The sequence below is a fragment of the Stenella coeruleoalba genome (genome assembly GCF_951394435.1).
Source record: "Stenella coeruleoalba genome assembly, chromosome: 15".
Classification (NCBI taxonomy): domain Eukaryota; kingdom Metazoa; phylum Chordata; class Mammalia; order Artiodactyla; family Delphinidae; genus Stenella; species Stenella coeruleoalba.
The window spans coordinates 46978516-46998437 of NC_137161.1; the positions used below are offsets into that span (position 1 = coordinate 46978516).

General features: G+C 50.1%; 1 protein-coding gene across 4 annotated transcripts in view; it reads right to left on the minus strand.

Moving 5' to 3' along the window:
- The window catches only part of SLC24A3 (solute carrier family 24 member 3), a 463737-nt gene that overhangs the window by 122079 nt on the left and 321736 nt on the right, over positions 1-19922 (minus strand). For all 4 annotated transcript variants that reach the window (XM_079944036.1, XM_079944035.1, XM_079944034.1 and 1 more), the window contains 3 exons: positions 11666-11740; positions 8369-8453; positions 7921-8024 (listed from right to left, as the gene is read on the minus strand). In XM_079944036.1, coding sequence (XP_079800162.1) covers positions 7921-8024; positions 8369-8453; positions 11666-11740 — 264 coding nt within the window. The remainder of the gene's footprint in view (positions 1-7920; positions 8025-8368; positions 8454-11665; positions 11741-19922) is intronic.

Sequence of the window (19922 nt, forward strand, 5' to 3'; positions counted from 1 at the left end):
AGGGAAATGACCTCTCCATTTTCTCCCACACGACTGAAGAGCGCCATTTCAGAGGACCTCTCTTGCAAACCCAAATGCATCCAACAAAACTAACAAAACATTGCCACGATCACTTTAAAGCATTTGTAACAGCCCTAGTCTTCGCTGATTTGGAGGTGGAAATGAATTGGACAGAATGTCTCAGGAGGGTAGTTGAGCGTCACGGTACAGACACTGCTGGACCACAGAATGAGAGGGTGAAAACCCCCCTTAAAAATGGGCAAAGATTTGAACAGACTCTTGCCAAACAAGATATATGCATGGCAAGTAAGCACATGAAAATATGTTCAACATCATGACTCATCAGGGAAATGCAAGTTAAAACCACAACGAGGTGCCACGCATGCTCACTAGAATGGCTAAAATTAAAACAACTCGGGCTTCCCTGGTGGCGCAGTGGTTGAGAGTCTGCCTGCCGATGCAGGGGACGTGGGTTCGTGCCCCCGTCTGGAAGGATCCCACATGCCGCGGAGCGGCTGGGCCCGTGAGCCATGGCCGCTGAGCCTGCGCATCTGGAGCCTGTGCTCTGAGGCGGAGAGGCCACAACAGTGAGAGGCCCGGGTATCACAGAAAAACAAAACAAAACAAAACAACTTGGTAATACCAAGTGCTGATCATGATGCAGAGCGGCTGGAATACACATATTGTTGGTGGGAATACAAAAGGGCTTCAGCCACTTTGAAAAACTGTTGGTGGTTTCTTATAAACATACTCACCATATGACCCAGCAATCCCACTCCTGCGTTATGTACCCCAAAGAAATTAAAGCATATGTCCACACACAGACCTGTGACGGACCTGTATGTGTTTGATCATTTATGCTACATCAGCCCAGGGAACACAGCCAGTGAGGCAGCACATGATACTGCACAGGCTTTGTTCTGTAGTCATTTATCTGCTTTCTATGATAACCAGGGACCAAAAGCTATATATCTGAGGTGGAACCAATCATATCCTTACCTCTGGGGAGAAGGAGGAAATGGGTGGGTGGTTCTTGAGTGATCTAAGCCAACTGGGTAACTCTAGTTCCCGTGCCACAGTGACTGGTTCAGGGATGGTCAGGTGGCCTGAGTCGGCCCAATCAGATTTTTGTTTGATGATGCCAGGTGAGGGATGAAGGGTGGGGAGATATTCTCCTCCTTCCTGGTCAGTGTGAAATATGAGGCCTGAAACTGCTACAGCGCCCCCTCCTGTTGCACCATGAAGGAAAACACGTATGAGGAAGGGAACAGAGGAGGTTAGTGACAAGAGAATCGCAGAAAATGGTGCTGGAGTCTTGATCAAACCATGCCTGATGTCCATTTTCTTCTGTATTTTTCAGACACTAATAAAATTTCCATCATTTAAGAGGCCAAGTTAGAGTTGGGGATTTTTTGTTACCTGAAACCAAAAACCTCTTACCTAATCTAGATGTGGGATCGTATCTCCAGAGATCATTTCAAGGAAGTAGAACAAACCAGGAACAAGTACTGTGAGCCAAAGTCAAAGCGAGCACAGGGATCTGGGATGAGGATGCAGAGGCCATCGAGACGGAGCAGCACAGAGCTGTGGGTGACCTTAAAGGAACCCTGGGCCAGGAACAACAGCCTATATCAGGGAAAGATCAGGTGTGGGGCTCTGTCAGGACCTGGCCTTGTGGGGGACCGGCCAGGGAAAAGACACCAGGGAACAGTGAGGGAGATGGCCTCAGGCAGACAGCCAGTCATAGGATGGGGGCATCAAGAGGGGACCATTTATGCTGCCTGGGCCAACTGCCCAAGGAGGGCTGCCTCTTGCCCAAGGTCAAGCTTGGTCTGAGAATTGAGCAGAGCTAAGCCTGTAGATGGGGTTCAAGCAGGTACAGCTGCTCTCCTGATTCAGTTGGTCTGGACTAGGGCAGGGGATCCTGCTTTCAACAAGGTCCTCCTGAGGCAGGCGGCCTGCAGATGACACTGGGAGAAACTCCCTTTTCCTGGAATGTGGGAGAATCCAGTGACTGCACCAGCTGGACCTGACCCTGGCCTTGGTCTACTTCTGCACCACAAATTCTCCTCTCCGGCTCCTCACCGGATCGAATATTATAGCATCCTGCCTCCCAGGTGAGGCCTCCACCCGCACCTGTCCCCTTCCTTTCTCCACAGATCACTCGTTCTCTTCCTTGTGCCTTTCCCCCCACGCTAGTGGCGGTGGCAGGCCTCCAGCTCCTATTTTTAGATTTGGCAACTAGCAGGGTGAGGTCTTCAGCCTCGCCTGTCCTCAGTCCCTGGTCTCTTGGGGAAACTGGATGCTTCTCAGAACTGGAACTTGATAGGTGATGTGTTTGTTGTTGGGTTTTGTCTGGGGAACAATAAGCCAGGAACCAAGGGGTACAGGTAACTGGGGTGGTCTGTGGACCTCTCACTGTGTTTCTTAGCCTGAATCCCTCATCTGTTTGGTGGAAGTGTAAGCCCAGCAGAGGACGATGCCATCTGATTACAAGAGGAGCTTCTCCCTGAGCACTTGTTGGGCCGAGTGCTTCCATCACCCAGCTTGGGTCACCACTATCGTGCTGACATATCTATTCTTCGCTTTGTCCCGAGCTCCTACACTCAACATTTCTAAGGAACACATATGAGCTAAGGGATAATTATAAGAACCCAATAATAACATCTGGAGGTTTTTAAGTCATAAGCTTCCCATGTGGAAAGAGAATGGATTTTATAGTCAGCAGATGTGGGCTCAAATCCAGGCTGAACTACTTCATGGTAGCCCTCTGCCCCCAGATACTCAATTCCCTGTCTGTAAATGAGGACAGTACTATCTTAAAAGTCAGGGGGTGTATTTCTATAAATATTTATAAAGCATCTAGTGTGGTACCTGCAGTTTGGTGAAACTCAATAAATAGTAACTTATTATTTTTTAACATATATAGCATCTATCTGGTTTTTCTTATTTTTTCCATTTCTCTGCTGAAATCACCCATCCTCACTAATTCTTCCCACCTTTCCCTATTTAAGATAGACGGTAGACAGTTTAAATTCTTTTCTGCCAATTCTTGTATCTGGATCATCTGTGGTTTACTTCTGCTGCTGTTTCCCCCTGGTTATAAGTTTGTTCCTGCCTCTTCACAGGTCCTGTAATTTACTGTTGCATCCTGGAAATTATGTATGGAAGAGTGAGAACTGAAGAATAATACTGGTTCTCTTCCCTCTGGAAATTTCCAGCTCTTCTCTCCTCTGCTGACTAAAGGGAGGAGGTGATTATTCACATGTCAGCCTGGGTTCAAATGTCAGCTCACCTCGCCTCAGCCCAATGGCAGCCCAATGGCCCTAAGGAAGGGCCAGTCTCAGTTCTTATCAGGGTTTGGTCTGGCATTCCAAATGCCCAATTCCCTTTGGGTGCCTCAATTTCAGGTCTCAGGAGAAGGTGGGAGATGGGGCAGATGGAATGATTTCTTTCTGTTTGTCGTGGGCCCTGCCTTCACTTCCGTGTTTTTTTTCCTCAACAGACCTGGGGCGGGTGGATCAAAGAATTATCGTCCTGGATCATCTTTCAGACTCCAGGGCATCCCACCTCTCTCCACCCTTGCTGAGGCTCAGCTGACCTGTCTCCACCCAGTGAAGTTCCGGGTCCTGCCGCCCGCCTGCATCCAGACCCACCAGAGCTCACGTACAATGGGCTCCTCTCTCTGGAAATCAGTTCATCAAGACTTTCTTGTCTCCACTGTTCCTTGATATCCATATATAAGGAGGATTTTTACATTCTCCAGATTTCTCTTTGTGCTCCCATGGGAGCTCAGGTCTACTGCATCCCAAGTGGAAGCAAAAGTACCTAGAACGGCAGCTGTTACTTTGAACATGAAGGGCTTTCCCTGTGTGCGAGCCATCCTGGCCCTGAGCTCGTGGGAGGCAGCCTGGCACTGAGGCTTGTCTTCTCCCAGGGAGCTGGAGATGAGACCCACTGGATGGCTTATGTTTGAAGGCTGAGGTTTGAGTTTATAGCCATGCTTTATGGACCTCACTCATATCTCCCCACCTGTACCATTTCAGGTCCTTCCAACAGCCAGCCTCACATGTCTCTTTGCTTAGGGGTTTTCTCTGGACCCCAAAGTCCATCCTGCCTATGCCCAGAAAATTGGAACATTGGAGAATTCACATCCCTCAAAGGCAGTCCTTAGGCAATGATGGGGGAGGCTGGTGGGTAAACACCCCTGCTCCCTCCCCCTTGGGTGAGATAACTTGGAGGTCGTGTTCTACACCGTCTCTCAGTCCCCCCAGAAGCAGTCAAACCAGTTGCCCACACTGGGGACTTGCTGGGAACACACTTTCCTCGGCTGCATTTTCCTCCTTATCTCACTCCCAACTTCCTGGCTGGACTGTCCTGGGATCACCTTTTAGCTAAACTACTTGAACTTGAACTTGTGGCTTAGATTCTCTTCTGGGGAAACCCAATCCAAGGCAGGTTTCCATTCAGAGGCACCACCTCCAGGTGCTGCCTGAGTTTGTATAAAGGGGCCGGCACGGACAGGGTGTTAGTTGAAGAAAGGTAAACCCAGCCAAACTTAGGTGGACCTCACCGAAGAACACCAGGCATGTTTCTAGGATCCAGGAGAGCTGACAAGGGGGCTCATGACAGCCTGTAATAACCGGAATATGAAAGTCCGGTATCTGGGATTCAGTTAAACTGTTTACTGTCTGTCTGTGGTTATGCTTTTAAAGCGTAATACACTCTGAATGGTAGATTTAAATTCATAAGTACGTTGTTTTGCAAAACTGGCATGAAATTCTTTCAATACAATCCCTGAGATACATTAGCAGGTTGCCTCCAGAGCTTGGGGTTCTCTCTTTGTTATTATTTTTTGCTCTTAAATAAAGAAACCTTGCAGGACCACAGCCCTGTAAACGTCTTGGCGGGATGCCAAGCATTTCTCTAGAAGCCACTTTCTAAGAAGCAATTTCCTTCCTGTCCCGTAAAACTCCCCAAAGTACCTCAGGCGAACACCAAAGCACTGGTTATGTTTGCAAACTGCAAATACAGCAGACATTTAATTCCATCGAATTCATCAAAACCCTAATTGAGACAGGAACTCAAACCTTATGCTTTATTACTTTAATTTCAGATGGGTAGCAGACTTGGTCACAAGCAGCCCTTCATGCCGGGATACATTAGAGAGAGGCCCACGGGCACCCACTGGTAATTCTCCCAGCAAATGAAAGTGCGGAGCAATGTAAATAACACTGCTAAGCGAGACCCACGACCAGATTGATTAATCAGCTCAATTCCCCGTATCCATCGTTCGCTGTAACTAACGTTCCTCTGCACCAACGTCACTGCCCGGGAAGGATTCTCGATAGGTAAGGCAGTGCCTGTGTCTCACAGATTTTTGTTTTCCTCCCACTGATCAGAAAACACAGAGGCAAGGACCAGTCCTCTGAGCTCATTGTCCTACCAACCCGTCCTCCTCTTGATTCTCATTTAGAAGACCTTCTCCCTGACTTTCCTGTCCCTCCTCACCAGGCACCCTGTGGCTGTTCCACTATTTCATTAAAAAGTTCTGTCAACGGCTGGGTCAAATTACCGCAGGGACCTAGGGTGGAATCTAGTGGCAGGGACCCCAGGGAACCTTATTCTTCTCAGAGCTGATCATGGTGTCTAAGTTTTATTGAGCGTTTACCATGTGGGCCAGGTGTTGCTTGATGCTGAACATGTTATGTTTCATCCTTACAGCGATGCTAGGAGGTAGATGCCCTTGTACCCATCTTATAGACAAGAAAACTGAGGCTTAGAGAAGTAAAGTAACTTCTCCAAGGCTCCACAGTCAGCAAATGGCAGAGTCAGAATTCAAACCCAGGCCAGTCTGATCCCCAGCCTCATGTTCTTCCCAAAACATCATTTTTCTCCCTCTGCGAAGACTTCCGGGTTCTACAAAGGTCTGAAAAAGAGAGCTGGGTGGCCTTGGAGCTCTCTGAGTGGACACAGGACAAGGAAAGTCAGAAGGGAGGGCCGGCCCCCAGAATCATCCCATGGGCTGCTCCTAACACCATCGTGGTGGTTGGTGTTTCTCTCCACAATCACGTGAGATGAGCTTGGCAAAGACCTTCCCGGGGTGGTGGGGGGGTGAACTGACTGATACCAGCACTTGCTAAAGTTCAAGAAGCAATGTGTCTTTTCTGTTCTAACCAAGCCAGTGATTACCCTCATTGCTAGTAACTTATAAAACACAAATGCATTCAACCCATCTCCTATGTAATTAGTTGCATGGTATTTACTCGGCACTTTCCAGCCAGTTGTTTCTTTTCTTTACGTTACTTCTCCCCCTTTGGGTCTGACTTTGCATCAGGCTTCAGGTACCAATGACTAATGAACTAGTGACAGCACTAATACTCATACTGCTAATGGTGACGATGCTAATTAAGACAGCGCTGACAGCCACAGGCTCTGCAGAACGTGGCTTCATCTCTGGGAGGCAATGAGAGGGCGGCCCTCACAGGTGAGAATCAGAAAGTACAGATGGCCCCGAAGGCAAAGACGGACACTCATTTTTTGCGATACTAACCACATTTATAGGAGATCTAAAAAAAACGCCACATCGTGGGTCCACAAAATCTAAGATAAGAGATAACCGACTGAAAGGATGAAGAAAGAAAATGTTCAGTCTTGCAAGTTCGGTGGAACTCAGTCACCGCGTGTGGACCCAGCTGCCCAGCAGCTTCCCCTCAGAAGTAAGCGTCCAACTGTGGGCTCTGGAGCTGACCCCTGACGAGATCAAGGTGTCGCTCTGCCTTGCTGCCCAGAAGCATCGAACCCACCAGGCAACCCAGACAAATCAGTCAGCATAAGGAAGACAGACAGGAGTGAAAAGCAGGTGATGTGGAGGGCAGTGGTGCCGGGGCCCAGCCGGCATTATAGACTCTGGAGTCTGCCTGAGGGTTGGGTTGAGCTGGGTGCCCCTGGCCAGCTGACCACACGACGGAGGGGCTGGAAAAGGATGTGGGAGAAGGTTTGCAGGAGCTTCCTTAGCCCTGCAAACCAATCAGCTGCTTCTAGCAGGACCCTGCATCCTCCCTCCACAGCCAGGAGGCTGGTGGGGTCACCCGGTGCCTCAGTACTCCATGTCGGGGACCCTCGTGGGCTAGTGACTAGAACTCGCTTTTCCTGGAAGATACAGAGTCCTGGCTGTTTGGGCAGAGAGCTCAGGACTGTGTTTCTGAATAATCTCCCTACAAAGAAACTAGGGCATCAGAGCTGGCCAGGGTGGCTGCAGACCCCCAGCTACCCACTGCAATGCTGCGGGTGCCCAGCAGCCTCATTACTTTGGTGACTTCGGGTGTCTTCCCAAGACTTTCCAAGACAGACACCAGATGGACACAGGCCCCACAACACCTGGCAGTGGAATAGTCTCTGTAGTTACAAGGCAGGCACGCAAAGCCCCTCATGACCCCCAAAGTAAGCTAAAGTGGACACAGAAGTCAAATGCTTGATCGTTGTCGAAAAAGAGAGAACTCGCCCCAAACTGTGACAAGCGCAAACTGTTTTTAGCAGAAAAAGAAAATCTGTCGTTTCCGCTCTCTCTCTCTCTCTCTCTCTCTCTCTCATTTACTCTATTTCCATTCCTAAGACTATTTTTACATCATTCTAGTTCAGTTCAGTAACACATCAAAATGAGTGTGACCCGTTCAGATTCGCAGGCTGGTTACTTATTCACATGGATCTGCGCACTCCACGACCCATCGTCACGGAGACCAAATCATGGTGCCTGGGTTTCCAGTCCCGGCTGGGCCAGCCTCCTGGGGTGTGAGACCCCACGTCGCCCTGCCCAAGGCCTCTGGCCCACACGTGGGTGCGCTCCAGGGAGACAGGCCCCCGCCTCACCTCCGCGCTGCCCCTCCCCCTCCCCATGCCACGTTCTGCCGCCAGTCTTACCTGCCCGGCGAAGAGCCCGCACACGCCGATGATGCACAGGATGTTGAACACGGCGGAGCCCACGATGGTCCCCACTCCCACGTCACCCTTGGTGATGAAGACGCCTGAAACACAGACCAACATCAGCTGCCTCCTGGAGGGGCTGCACCCAAGGCGGGTGCAGGGGAGCTTCTGTAAGCGTTAGACTGTTCTCAGGATCTACAGGAAACAGCAGGGGGTTGGAGAGAGCTTGCTAATGTCTGTTGGGCCCTCTGTCCCACAGAACCATTGGTACTGGTTCTGGAACCCATTGATGCAAAGCAAAAGCATCACTTTAATAAAATAATAACAGCAACCCCAGCGGGTGGGAGGCTGGTGTTCTGCCCCTTGGGGTCTCAGGGTCCTCGTTTCCAGAGGCCCTGTCCTTCAGGGAGAGCAGGGCTGAGACGTTCCCCAGGTGGGCACCTACCTATGACCGATGTGAACAGCTCTGGAGCTGAACTGCCTGCTGCCATGAACGTGGCCCCAGCCACATCCTCGCTGAGGTGCAGGCGCTGCAGAGGAGCAAAAGCACAGGTGAGTCGGGATTTTCCTGGAACCGAGGTGACTGTGACTCCCCGGGTCCCAAGCTCAGTCCACCCTCAGCCTCCCCTTCTTCCCCAGCTCAGCCTCTCCGCCCCCCCCCCCCCCCCCCCCCGCTCTGGGCCACACCTCCTCTCTGGGGCAGTATCAGGGAGGGGGCTACATGTTCCCTCCAGTTAAAGGCTCTGACAAGATCCAGGGATCCTAAGTCAAATGCCCCCGGGGCTGCACAGATAACGGGGGGATGGGCACGGGCCATGTGAGGCAAGCGGGACTTCACCTCCTTTTTTTTTTTTTTTTTTTTTTTTTGCGGTACGCGGGCCTCCCAATGCCGTGGCCCCTCCTGTTGTGGAGCACAGGCTCCGGACGCGCAGGCTCAGCGGCCATGGCTCACGGGCCCAGCCGCTCCGCGGCATGTGGGATCCTCCCGGACCAGGGCATGAACCCGTGTCCCCTGCATCGGCAGGCGGACTCTCAACCACTGCGCCACCAGGGAAGCCCCACCTCCTTTTTAAAAGCTCAGTGCCCTCTGTGCTGCAAAATATCCCTACTTAAAGAGACCCCCAAATACACATTTTTACATAAAACATTCTGATTTTTTTCATTACTATGCTGACGATTTGGGCTACATCAGGCTCCTGGTAAGCAGTTTTAAAGCCTTGAGTCTAGGAGGCTATGGAGGCTTTTGGGAGTGGGGAGGGTCACCCTCCTGAAACCCACCCCCATTCGCAATGCAGTCTTGAATCCCGGGGTAGGGGGAATATGGGGGGTGGTGAGAATGAGTACAAAGAGATGATGAGCCCCGCCAAAATAAGCTACACAATGAACTGTCCAGGTTACCCGGTCTGTTGATCCGAAAGGTGATCTGCAAGAAGACACGTGACACTGAGGCTGGGTAGTGTGGGGAGCTTTTCTGCATCCAGTCCTGATGCAGAAAGGAAGCTGCTGGCTGTCAGGAAAGAGCCAGCTCCCTCCGGGCATCCCAGCTAAGAGTCCCTGGTCCCTCTTCCCAGCGGCACCGCAGCTGCACTTCCTTGCTCAGCCATGGAGGGGCAGCATGGCCTCGGCCAAGGCCACCAGCTCGAATGACCATCAAGAAGCTGCCGCCAGAGCCCTACTGAGCCTTTTGACCTGGAAACCTGGGTTCCCTCGATCTTGACTGAAAAGCTAAACGTTGCATGTGGTTCTGAGGAGACCCTAAGATGGAGGTGCTGATACCTCAAGGTGAAAGGTGTGGCTGTGAGCGGTGCCAGGCATCCCGTCTCACCGGGCAGGTACCCTAACAGCGCTCACACTCCGTGGCTGGTTTGTCCTCTCCCTGCTGCGTCCGCTCCAGCTCGGGCATTAGCCGTAGACTCCACAGCCGGGCTGATCTCCTGTTCCTCTCACTCCTTCGTTCACTCACTTTGCTTCTTCCTCCTTCACCTCCCCGCCCCTTTCACCCCTCTTTCACTTTGGCCCTGGCCACCTGGCACTGGGTGCTCAGAGTCACCCGCTGGGGGGTCTTCCTGCCTCAGGACCCTTTCCATCTATCGGAACAGCCCTCAGAAGCTTTCCCAGCTCCTTCCTGATGCCCCAGCCTGGCGTCCTCAGGGCTCCCCACACGCAGGCACGCTGAGTCCCGCCCCGGGTTCTCCAGGCTTGGTTCACCGGCTCAGACTCTTCTCGGCTTAAATATCCGTCCCTGTAAGATGTTGCCACTGAGACCGCTGCTCCCATCCTGCCCCTGCACAAGCCCTTCCCCGATCCCAAGGCCCAGCCACTCTCTCACCTCCTTTTCCCTCTGCATCTCCAGCTCCAGCGCTTCACCTGCCCCTGTGTCTCACTCTGGAGCTGCCCCGCGTCCCACGGCCCCGCGACGCTGTGTTTCACCCTGATTCCTCCCCAAGGGCTGTGCTCACAGGTGCTATGGGTCTCCTCAATGAGGAGAATGCGTTCTGACAATTGTATGTACATTTCCAGCACGAGGTCTTAACATTGCTATTAAAAAAACGTGTGGGACAGAGCGTAGTTCGCTTCGCATGAGGAGTAAACTACCAAATGGTGGATTTCAGAGGTCACAGCTGAGCCCGATTACAGGTGCTTCCGTGCTTTCTCCTCTTCTCCATCAGGCGACCCTGTGCTCACGTTCAATCACTTTGGACAAAAGGCTTCCACGCTGGCCTGCGTCCATCTCAGAGACCAGATCACCGATTTTCCTTTCCCACTTCCCACCTCCACTCCCGGGGCCTCTCCACGGTGGCTGTGGCATGACTCTCTTTTATTGCTTTAAGTACACAAAACTAACAGACTTCAGAACGTGGAAGAAACTGCTTCAGCTAGCAGTTCTCGAAGCGTGTCTTCCAGACCAGCAGTCTCCACATCACCTGGGAACTTAATAGAAATGCTACTTCTGTTCCCCACTGTCCCCCAAGACCCAGTGAATCGGACACTGGGGGGAAGGGAGGGAAGAAAGGGAGGGTCAGCCCAGGCTGAAGGCTACGTGAAGGAGCAGGTGCTCTGGATGGACAGGAAGTGCATCTGGGGAAGAGACCCCTTCTGCAAAGGGGATTCTGAATTAAAAATAAAATAAAACAGAACGCTTCCAGATAAAGCAAACTACATTTCAAACCAGAAAAAGAGATGAAAGAAGCAAGAGAATGAAAGAGTTCTAGATATGCTAAGTGTTTTCAGATGAAAGGGGTGTAACTTGGTGTTCAGCCTGGCGTTCACCGGGCTGATTTCCTGGTCTCTGTGGCCAGTTCTTTCATCGCCTTGCCTTTCAGGCCTCTGCCTGGAGCGTCTCTGCACATACACAGAGAGGAAGGGCAGTGGAGGTATGGCTGAAGACTTCTCACTCTGTGAGGACCCCACGAATCGAATCATGAGGGAGGGTTACGGCAGTGGCAGAAGGAAAGGGCAGTGAGGAGTGGAGAAAGGAAGAGCCAGGCTTAGAAAGCAAGAGCAGAACACAGGCAGCACCTTGAGTTACGCCCAATGGGGCAGGGACCACTGGCCGTGAGGGTTAAAGCCCAACTGTGGATCTGCACACTGAAACTCTAAGCAGATTGGAGATGTGTTTGCACTAATACTGCCCATGGCTCTGAAGCATGCTGGTGCCTGGCCTTCCCACCCCAGCTGCATGGAGGGCTCCCCAGGACCTCAGTGGGGGAGGATGGAGCAGTACCGGGGCTCAGACACATACCTCACAGATCTTTTCCAAGGAGGGGACAAAGAAGTCATCACACACTATCGCCAGCGCATAGAACATGTACATGGCCTGGAAGAGAGGAGGGAAGGGGTTAAAGTCAGAGTCATGACACCATGTAAAAGTCGTTGCAATGCCTGCCACCTCCCACCCTCCCACCTTGTCCACCTCCTAGGTCCCCAAACACACCACGGATGCCTGCCCCAGGGCCTTTACACGTGCTGTTCCCTCTGCCCAGAACACGTTCCCCCACATCAACTTGGCTCCGTCCTCCATGTCCTTCAGGTCCCTGGGTTAATGTCAATCAAAGCAAGGGGCCTTGGACTCCCCTCCCTTCCCTTTCTCTTCACCCCCCTTATTCTGCTTTGTTTTTCTTGACCTATTTTATGTTTGATTAATTTGTTTGTTGTCTCTTTCCCCCTCTAAAAGTCCATGAGGGTATGAACTTTATCTCATTGATCCCCAGCACTCAGCACAGGGCCTGATGCATAGTAGGTGCTCAATAAATTTATGTGCAATGAAGGAACAAATAGATGAATACTTCCTACTGAGCTTGTTCACGCTCCTGTTCCCTGCAGGACAGCCCCTGCAGTCTTGCTTCCATACCCTTGGTCAACCGTAACCAAGGCATTCCTTGGAATTCTACCTTTGGGCCACAAATCACTTCTCTACCGTAACCAACTCTATGTCTCCTCTCTAATTAATGAGATCTTATTTGCAGTCCATTGTTGGTTGACCACTCAGCATCCATCCTCCACTCCTTCCTAATAGGACCCCAGTTTTGCTCCCATGTGGAAGGTGGCTCCACCCTTTCCTCCAGGAGTAGATCACCCTGATGAGCCAATCAGGGTGCAGTATTCCGCAGGGATGGCTATTGGTTCAGGGGTGGGCACATGATCTTGGCTGGGCCAATCAGATGGCAGGAAAGGCTTTACAGTCCTTGCCACAGAGAGTGGGTCCACACCCTCCAGCTGTGGACCAGGAAGCTGGGAGTCCTGACTGCCATTGGCCAACAAATTGAGAGAACTCTGACTTGAGATGAAGTTGACCCTGAGTCAATGTAATGACGTCACTGAGCCATTGATCACATGATCCCTGAGCCACCCCCTGCCTCTGGACTTCATAGCATAACACACCGGCAAACAGGCCCATTTGATTTGGAGTTTCCCTGTTACTTGCAGCCCCAAACCTCTAATGGGCGTGGCTGCTCATCCTTCAAGTTCCAGCGTCCTCAGGAGTCACTCCTCTCTCGTATTTTGACCTCCCAGCATCTTTTCCTTTGGCTAACTGCTCTGCAGGAAGGGCCTCTATCACATACTCCACCCGCCCCACCACAGGGTATGGGCACTGGAACACGCCATTCTCCATCAGGCAGTGGTGGGTGGGCAAGGGGTCTGCAAGGGGCCGGGCAGGGGTCAACAGAGAAGCTGGGAAAGGGGGCCTCTCCCCTTGGAGATAAAAGCACCACCTGAGTCTGCAGCTGCCCTAGAGAGCCGGCCTGAGAGTGAGCTCACACAGCAAGGAGCCGAACCAAGTGGTAAGACAGGTGGATACACACATGTGTACACACACACACACACACACACGTGCCCAGTGACACCATGTGGACTCTGGGCCCAGCTCAGCCTGAAACCAATGTGGACTCTCCAATTTCATGAGCTGATAATGTGCCTTTGATACTTAAGCTGATTTGCATTTCTGTCACTTGCAGCTGTCCTTCTAGAAGCCTTCTGGAGCAACTCAAGCATGAGACGATCTTTCTGGCCTCTGACTCTTAGCTGTTGTACTCATTTAGACACTCCTCCCCCTTTATGAACTGGTTCTCTTTTTCACATCTATGTGCTTGGTCTTTTAAACCAGATTGTAAGATTCTAAAGTGCATCTTAACACTTGATTCTGTGGAAGTATCAGACAAGAGCACAGGAACATATGCAACAGGGATATTCATTCCAAAATGCTGATTATAATAAATTATCAAAGCCTAACAAAATATACCATAGGGGATGGGTTACAGAAGTAATGATTCATCATTCAAGGAAATACTGTTAACAGGGATTATGTAAATTCATATTTAGTGACAAGGAAAGGCATTTACGATCCCTTGTTAAATAAAAAATGCTATAAAACATTGTGTACAACCTCTTTTTTGTTAAATTATCTATGTATATGAGTGCATACACATACACACACTTATATATTGATATTTGCATATAAGAGTTTGTAAGACCATAAATCAAAATAGTTTTTCCCTTGGTTGGTGTAACTCTATCTGTACTTTATAATTCCTATCCATATTTTCTGATTTGTCCACCTTGAATTTGTGTTTCTTATGTGAGTTTTGTAGGTGGTGGGAGATTTGAAAGGTCAGGACTCTTTCTTACACTTTTCTAATCTCTGGTGAGCCCTGGAAAGCCAGCCATGCCCAGAAGCCTTAAAAGAACTTCCTACTGATTGGTCTATTCATAAGCTGTACAGAGTTTTTTGCCTGTGGGGTGTTTTTTCAGTGGGGGGAGTGGAAATGTCAATTTAAAAAAAATTAGTGCTGTATTTTATAGCTCTGTGGGTGAGTCAGAATATACGTTCCCAAGTTGCAATGGACTCAAACCCTCTTTTGCCGTATGATGTGGCCGATCCCATATTATGCAGGCTTTATCATTATATTTGAAGGGACAGCCCAATGCAGTCATTGGAATCCAGAGTTACACACATCTGTGGATTAACCAAGAATTAGACAAGCTGTCCGTAGCTGACATACTCAACAGGCTAAAACCCCCAAAGCCGCTTACAAGTCCATGAACTCTCTCTCCAAGACCACGTTCCAATATTATGTGTTGATCCTGTCTCGAGGCAAGAAGCTCCAGCTAACGCATGGCAACGTCAACACCTGGATTAGGACCAGAAATGAACAGATCTGCCAGGCTCTCTGTGCTTTCAAGGGTGATGGCCGTCGAAAGCCAAGTTAGTGCCGTGCACAAGGCAGCGTGAGGTGGGGACGCCAACCCTCAGACACCCTGGGACAAAGCTCCTCTGACACCCAGGGTCCTGCCAGGCCATGGGGCTCCTTTCCAGCTGCAGAGCACCTCCTGGTATCTGAGGGCAGCATGCCACTTTGCTTACAGGAAACTCTCTTCTAACCATGTTACCCACTGGAAATCGGGTTCCCACCGGAAGAACAAACGAAACAGAACAAGATACTGATGGGGGTGCTGCGTGTGTGTTGGGGGCGGAGGGATGTGGGAACTCTGTATCCGCTGTTCAGTTATGCTGGGAACCTAAAACTGCTCTTAAAAAGGTCTACTACTAATAAAAACACAAAACCAAAACAGCATCAAGGAACAAAACAAATGGACAAAGTCAAACTTGAAGAGGCAGAGGGCCTACTGGAAGTGTGATATCGATGTTGCTATCAATACCACTGGTCCACGTAGTTTAGAGAATGAGGCATTTGGGGATTAATTTGACCATTCCTATATTTCCAAAGGATATAATAATACCATCACTATTAATAATATTTGCCACTCTTCGTGGGGCCAGAAACTTAGGCTTGCTCCGGTCCTTCTCAAGGACTCTCTCACTCAGTTCTTCTAATTCCCATGGGAGGCAGGGCGTTACGGACCCGTCTCCCAGGCACCTCAGAGAGCATCGTAACTCATCCAAGCACCCTCTCCAGGCCTTCCCATGGGGCCCGGCTGCTGCCCACTGCAGAGGTCGTTTCTGATTTGCTACCCCATTTCCACTCTCTATTTTCAGCTCACCTACTAACAAGCTGTCTTCTCCAACCACACAGAGGGAGGGACGGTTTCAGAATCCTAGCCATCCACTTTTGGGGGCTGCCGTTTCGGAGTCACTGATGTCCTTATTTATTTATTTATTTTTAACATCTTTATTGGAGTATAATTGCTTTACAACGGTGTGTTAGTTTCTGCTTTATAACTAAGTGAATCAGCTATACATATACATATACCCCCATATCCCCTCCCTCTTGCGTCTCCCTCCCACCCTCCCTATCCCACCCCTCTAGGTGGTCACAAAGCACTGAGCTGATCTCCCTGTGCTATGCGGCTGCTTCCCACTAGCTATCTATTTTACATTTGGTAGTGTATATATGTCCATGCCACTCTCTCACTTCGTCCCAGCTTACCCTTCCCCCTCCCCATGTCCTCAAGTCCATTCTCTACGTCCATAAATATACCATTTACATACAAGTATAAATGTGATCAGCATGAATATGGGTAAACCCTCGCTACCTCTGTATTTTGAGTGAATCCCTATTTTCCTTTATAAATGAATGGACCACAACCAGTGTTGCAATAAAAATCTTTAAACATATATCCTTTTGCATTTCTAGGATAAACTTCCAGATGGGGAGTTGTTAGATGATGTTCTTTAATGTTATTATTTTTACAAGGTGCGCTACAAAACACAAGACAGATTGGAAGTCTCAAAAATGGCTGAGCTGGCCCAGTACCCTGGGGCCGCCCACATGAAAACTGGTCCACGTGGAAACTGCAGCCCGGCTACAGCAACCAGGGCAGGCCAATGCGGGCCATGTTCTAAAGATGAGTGACGGTGTCTGGAGAGGAGAGGGGCACCTGTGTGAGCTTCAGCTCAAGTGTCAGACCACAGGGGCTTCTCCTCCCCAGGAACCTAACAGGGCATCTGTACTTTGACATCGACCACGTGCTGCCACGACCACGGGCCCTGTTTCAGGTTTATGTATCTGCCTCCCTTCTCTTGAAGGGCAGCATCTGTGTCCTTCACACCTTCCTCTCTACCCCGTTCCAAGCTTGCATAGAACGAGGGCCCCACTCACCTGGAGTGAATGGGTTCCAAGACGGGGGGTGCTCACAGAGTAGCTGGTGTCACCTTCGGAAGCTGTCAAGGGAAGTGGCCGAATAGCACAACTGGCACGGCAGCTGCTGCCAGCCATCCGCACTCTCCCAGCTGAGGCTGTCAGAGGTCAGCTGGCGAGCAGCTCGGCCTCAGACATGGGTGAGCCCCGCTGAGCCTGGCCAAGCTCAACCCAGTTCTGCTGAACCCCAGACACCCATGAGCTAAATAAATGTTTATTGTTGTATGTCACTGAGGTTCTGAGGCCATTTGTTACACAGCATTATTGTGGCAACAGGTAACAGCTACAGCCAAGGTGATAAAAAGAGCCAGAGTGCAAACAATAATAACGAGAAGTAACTTCCAAGAAATCAAACTTTCTTGTTGCTTTGAATGACAATATATTCAGCTTTTCTAGCCTCCCTGGTACTAGCCATGCTCATGTAACACAATCTTGGGCAATGAGAATAAGGGACAGATTCAACTAAAGTCACCCTTTCTTCCTGCCTTGAACGCGGATGTGATGTCTGGAATGCCAGCAGCCATTATGTGACCATGATACAATAAGCATGACAATACACACCAACATGTTAAGAGGAGCAGAGCCCTGAGAACGCCATTCACCAGCTGATCTAATGCCAGAAACCACTTCCCTCCGTACTTCTTACTCTGTGAGAAAATGAATCCCCTATTTGCCTCAGTCACCATTAGTTGGGGTTTCTGTACTTGCAGTCATGTGCCTCCCTAACCAATATAGGGCAGAGAAGATTCATTCTGCTGGGCACGGGAGAAGGAGGTCAGAGAAGGCTTCACAGAGAAAGTGGATACTGAATTGGAATCTTGAAAGATAAATTCTATCTCATCAGGCAATTTTAAAGGTTGATTGGGACTAATAAAACTAGAGAACTTTGGTGACAACGGTTAAACCGAAAAATACCTAAGGTAACAGGAAATGGTCATGGCCTGTGGCTTAATGGAGGTGAACAGGCTCTAGCTGAAATGTCGATACACACAAGGACTTCCATACTGTGAGGGCAAATGTATCGCAACAGCATGACATTAACCCCGCTGTTTTATGTGGCATCTACAGTCAGGGATTTTCACAGACAATTTCCTGGTACTACATCATCTGCACTCGTGTTGCTCTGTCTTTAATTTCAGTGAAGGTGGTACTGGAGAAGCAATTTCCAGGGAAGATCTATAGAACTCTGGCCTTGGTGGAAATTGTTCTAAATCTCCCGGGGAACACGGTTAGAATAATAACCAAAAAAATCTACCTCCTTTCCTTCTCTGCCTTTTTCATAGCTTCAAGTGATCATATATGATTAAGCTTGGTAAAAGAGTTATTTCTTTAAAAATCATTCTCCCCCCTGACAAGCTTGGTGTCCAGTGGCCCCAGGACTGACTCACATGCCCATTCTCTGTCTCTGCTACCACCACGGCCATCGTTCTGAAAGTGCTCACTTCCCTGGTGACTACAGAGAGAAATACAGCCTCAAGCCAGACTTGGGTTCTGACCAGGAGGATCTGGGGGTGAGGGCTGCAGGGAAGAGGAAGGTAGCAGATGGCTAGGAGTGCCCCCTGGGCCTGCCATATTATTCAGGTGTTATTAATTTAGAGAACTCTACTGCCTTTCAATGGTCAGAATCTGCCTCAATTTCCTTGAAGACTTGACCCATGGGAGTTGGTGCATCAGTCCCAGCTCCCTCGCCCCCTGGGTGGGGTCCCTCCACACTGTCTGCCTGGGTTCCCACAGGTGAATTAAGCTTAAGGTGCCCATAGTGTTGTAAGCTCCGTCACTCACCTTTTATTAGCAACTGTCCCTTCTCTGTCTTACTTCCTGCATTCCAAGTGACCCCTGAATTCTTTTTTTTTTTTTTAATATTTATTTGGCTGTACCAGGTGTTAGTTGCAGCATGCAAACTCTTAGTTGCAGCATGTGGGATCTAGTTCCCTGACCAGAGATTGAACCTGGGTACCCTGCATTGGGAGCACGGAGTCTTAGCCACTGGACCACCAGGGAAGTCCCTGACCACTGAATTCTAATGCTTGTCTCAGGGTCTGCTTCTACGACAGCCCAAATTAAAACAAGAGGGAAGGGGGTTAAGGAAGACTGTGGAAGCAACGAAACGCAGTATGAAATCAAGCTGGACGCTCTCAGACACAACTGTCTTCCCAAAGTCTAGTGGGGACAGTAGTGTATGTGCCTGGCCATGAGCTTTCCTGGCTGTAATATAAGTGCCCGACATTAGGCTTTGATCCCCTAATGGATGCCCCCATTCGGCATCCATTCCAAAGGCATCCACCTTAGCAAACACATCGCCAGCTACACAGCTAGATGAGGAGACAGGTGACCCCACCCTGGAAGTTCCCTTTTCAGAAATCCTGGGTGACCCAGATAAGCGACCACTTGAGTGGCCTTGATTTTCCCTACCTGCACCATAATTCCTGCTCTTATGTTTTAAATTCGCTAGTAAAGAGCGGCCCAGAGCAACCCTAGACACCCCATCCTTGACCTCAATAAAGGCAGAACCTCAAGACTGTTCTCTCTCTCTCCCTCCACCCCGTCCCCGTGACCTCACTGTGTGGCCCCGGACATGCTGTGTACCCACGAGGATCTGTGAGTAATAAACCCTGTCTTTTCAAATTTCCCTGCGGGTTGTTGCTGAGGTGTGTCCTGCAATTGTGATAGAGCCAGTGTTGAGGCTGGACTGGGGAAACGTCCCCTGGAGCCGGCACTAGCCGTCCGGCCCAGGTGAGTGTATTCCCAGCCAGGGCATTGCTCTCAAAGCTGAGACCAACAGAACATGAGAACGCTCCCCCTTAGCTCCACCCCTAGTCCTTCTGTAGTTGGCATCCAAAGGTCTTTGGAACCATTTCCACCTGAAGATGATTCTCTCGCAGGGACTCAAATGCTAAAGGAAGTGAGTATATGTTAATATACCTGCTCACTGGCATAAACCCTGTAACTATGTTACTTGAAGCCTCTCACGGTGCCCAGATGAAGCCCGTGGCTGACGGTGTTCTCGGAGGTCAGCACAACTGGGGTCACTGTCTCTCTCTCCTCTCTCTTCCTCCCGCCCCAGATCCCTCTCGCACAGGGTCCACTCTGAGAGTGCTTCCAGAGTCCCTGAGGACCTCATTTATTTCGCTTGGTTGTCAGTTTCTCAAGGGAGTGGGGGTGATAACTGCCATTTCTCCTCAATATCCACTAAAGGGAGGGTCTGGGGACAGGTTTCTGTAGCTGGGCTGATGTCCACGTGAGCCTTACAGGGGCTCCCTGGGGGCCGGGCACACACATGCTCCAGTGACCCTCACAACAATGGCTGCAGGACGGGGCACTGGGTTAATCCCGCCTCCTCGCAGAGGGGACCAAGTTCATTAACTTGGCTCAGGTCACACAGCTACTAGGTGGCAGAGGCAA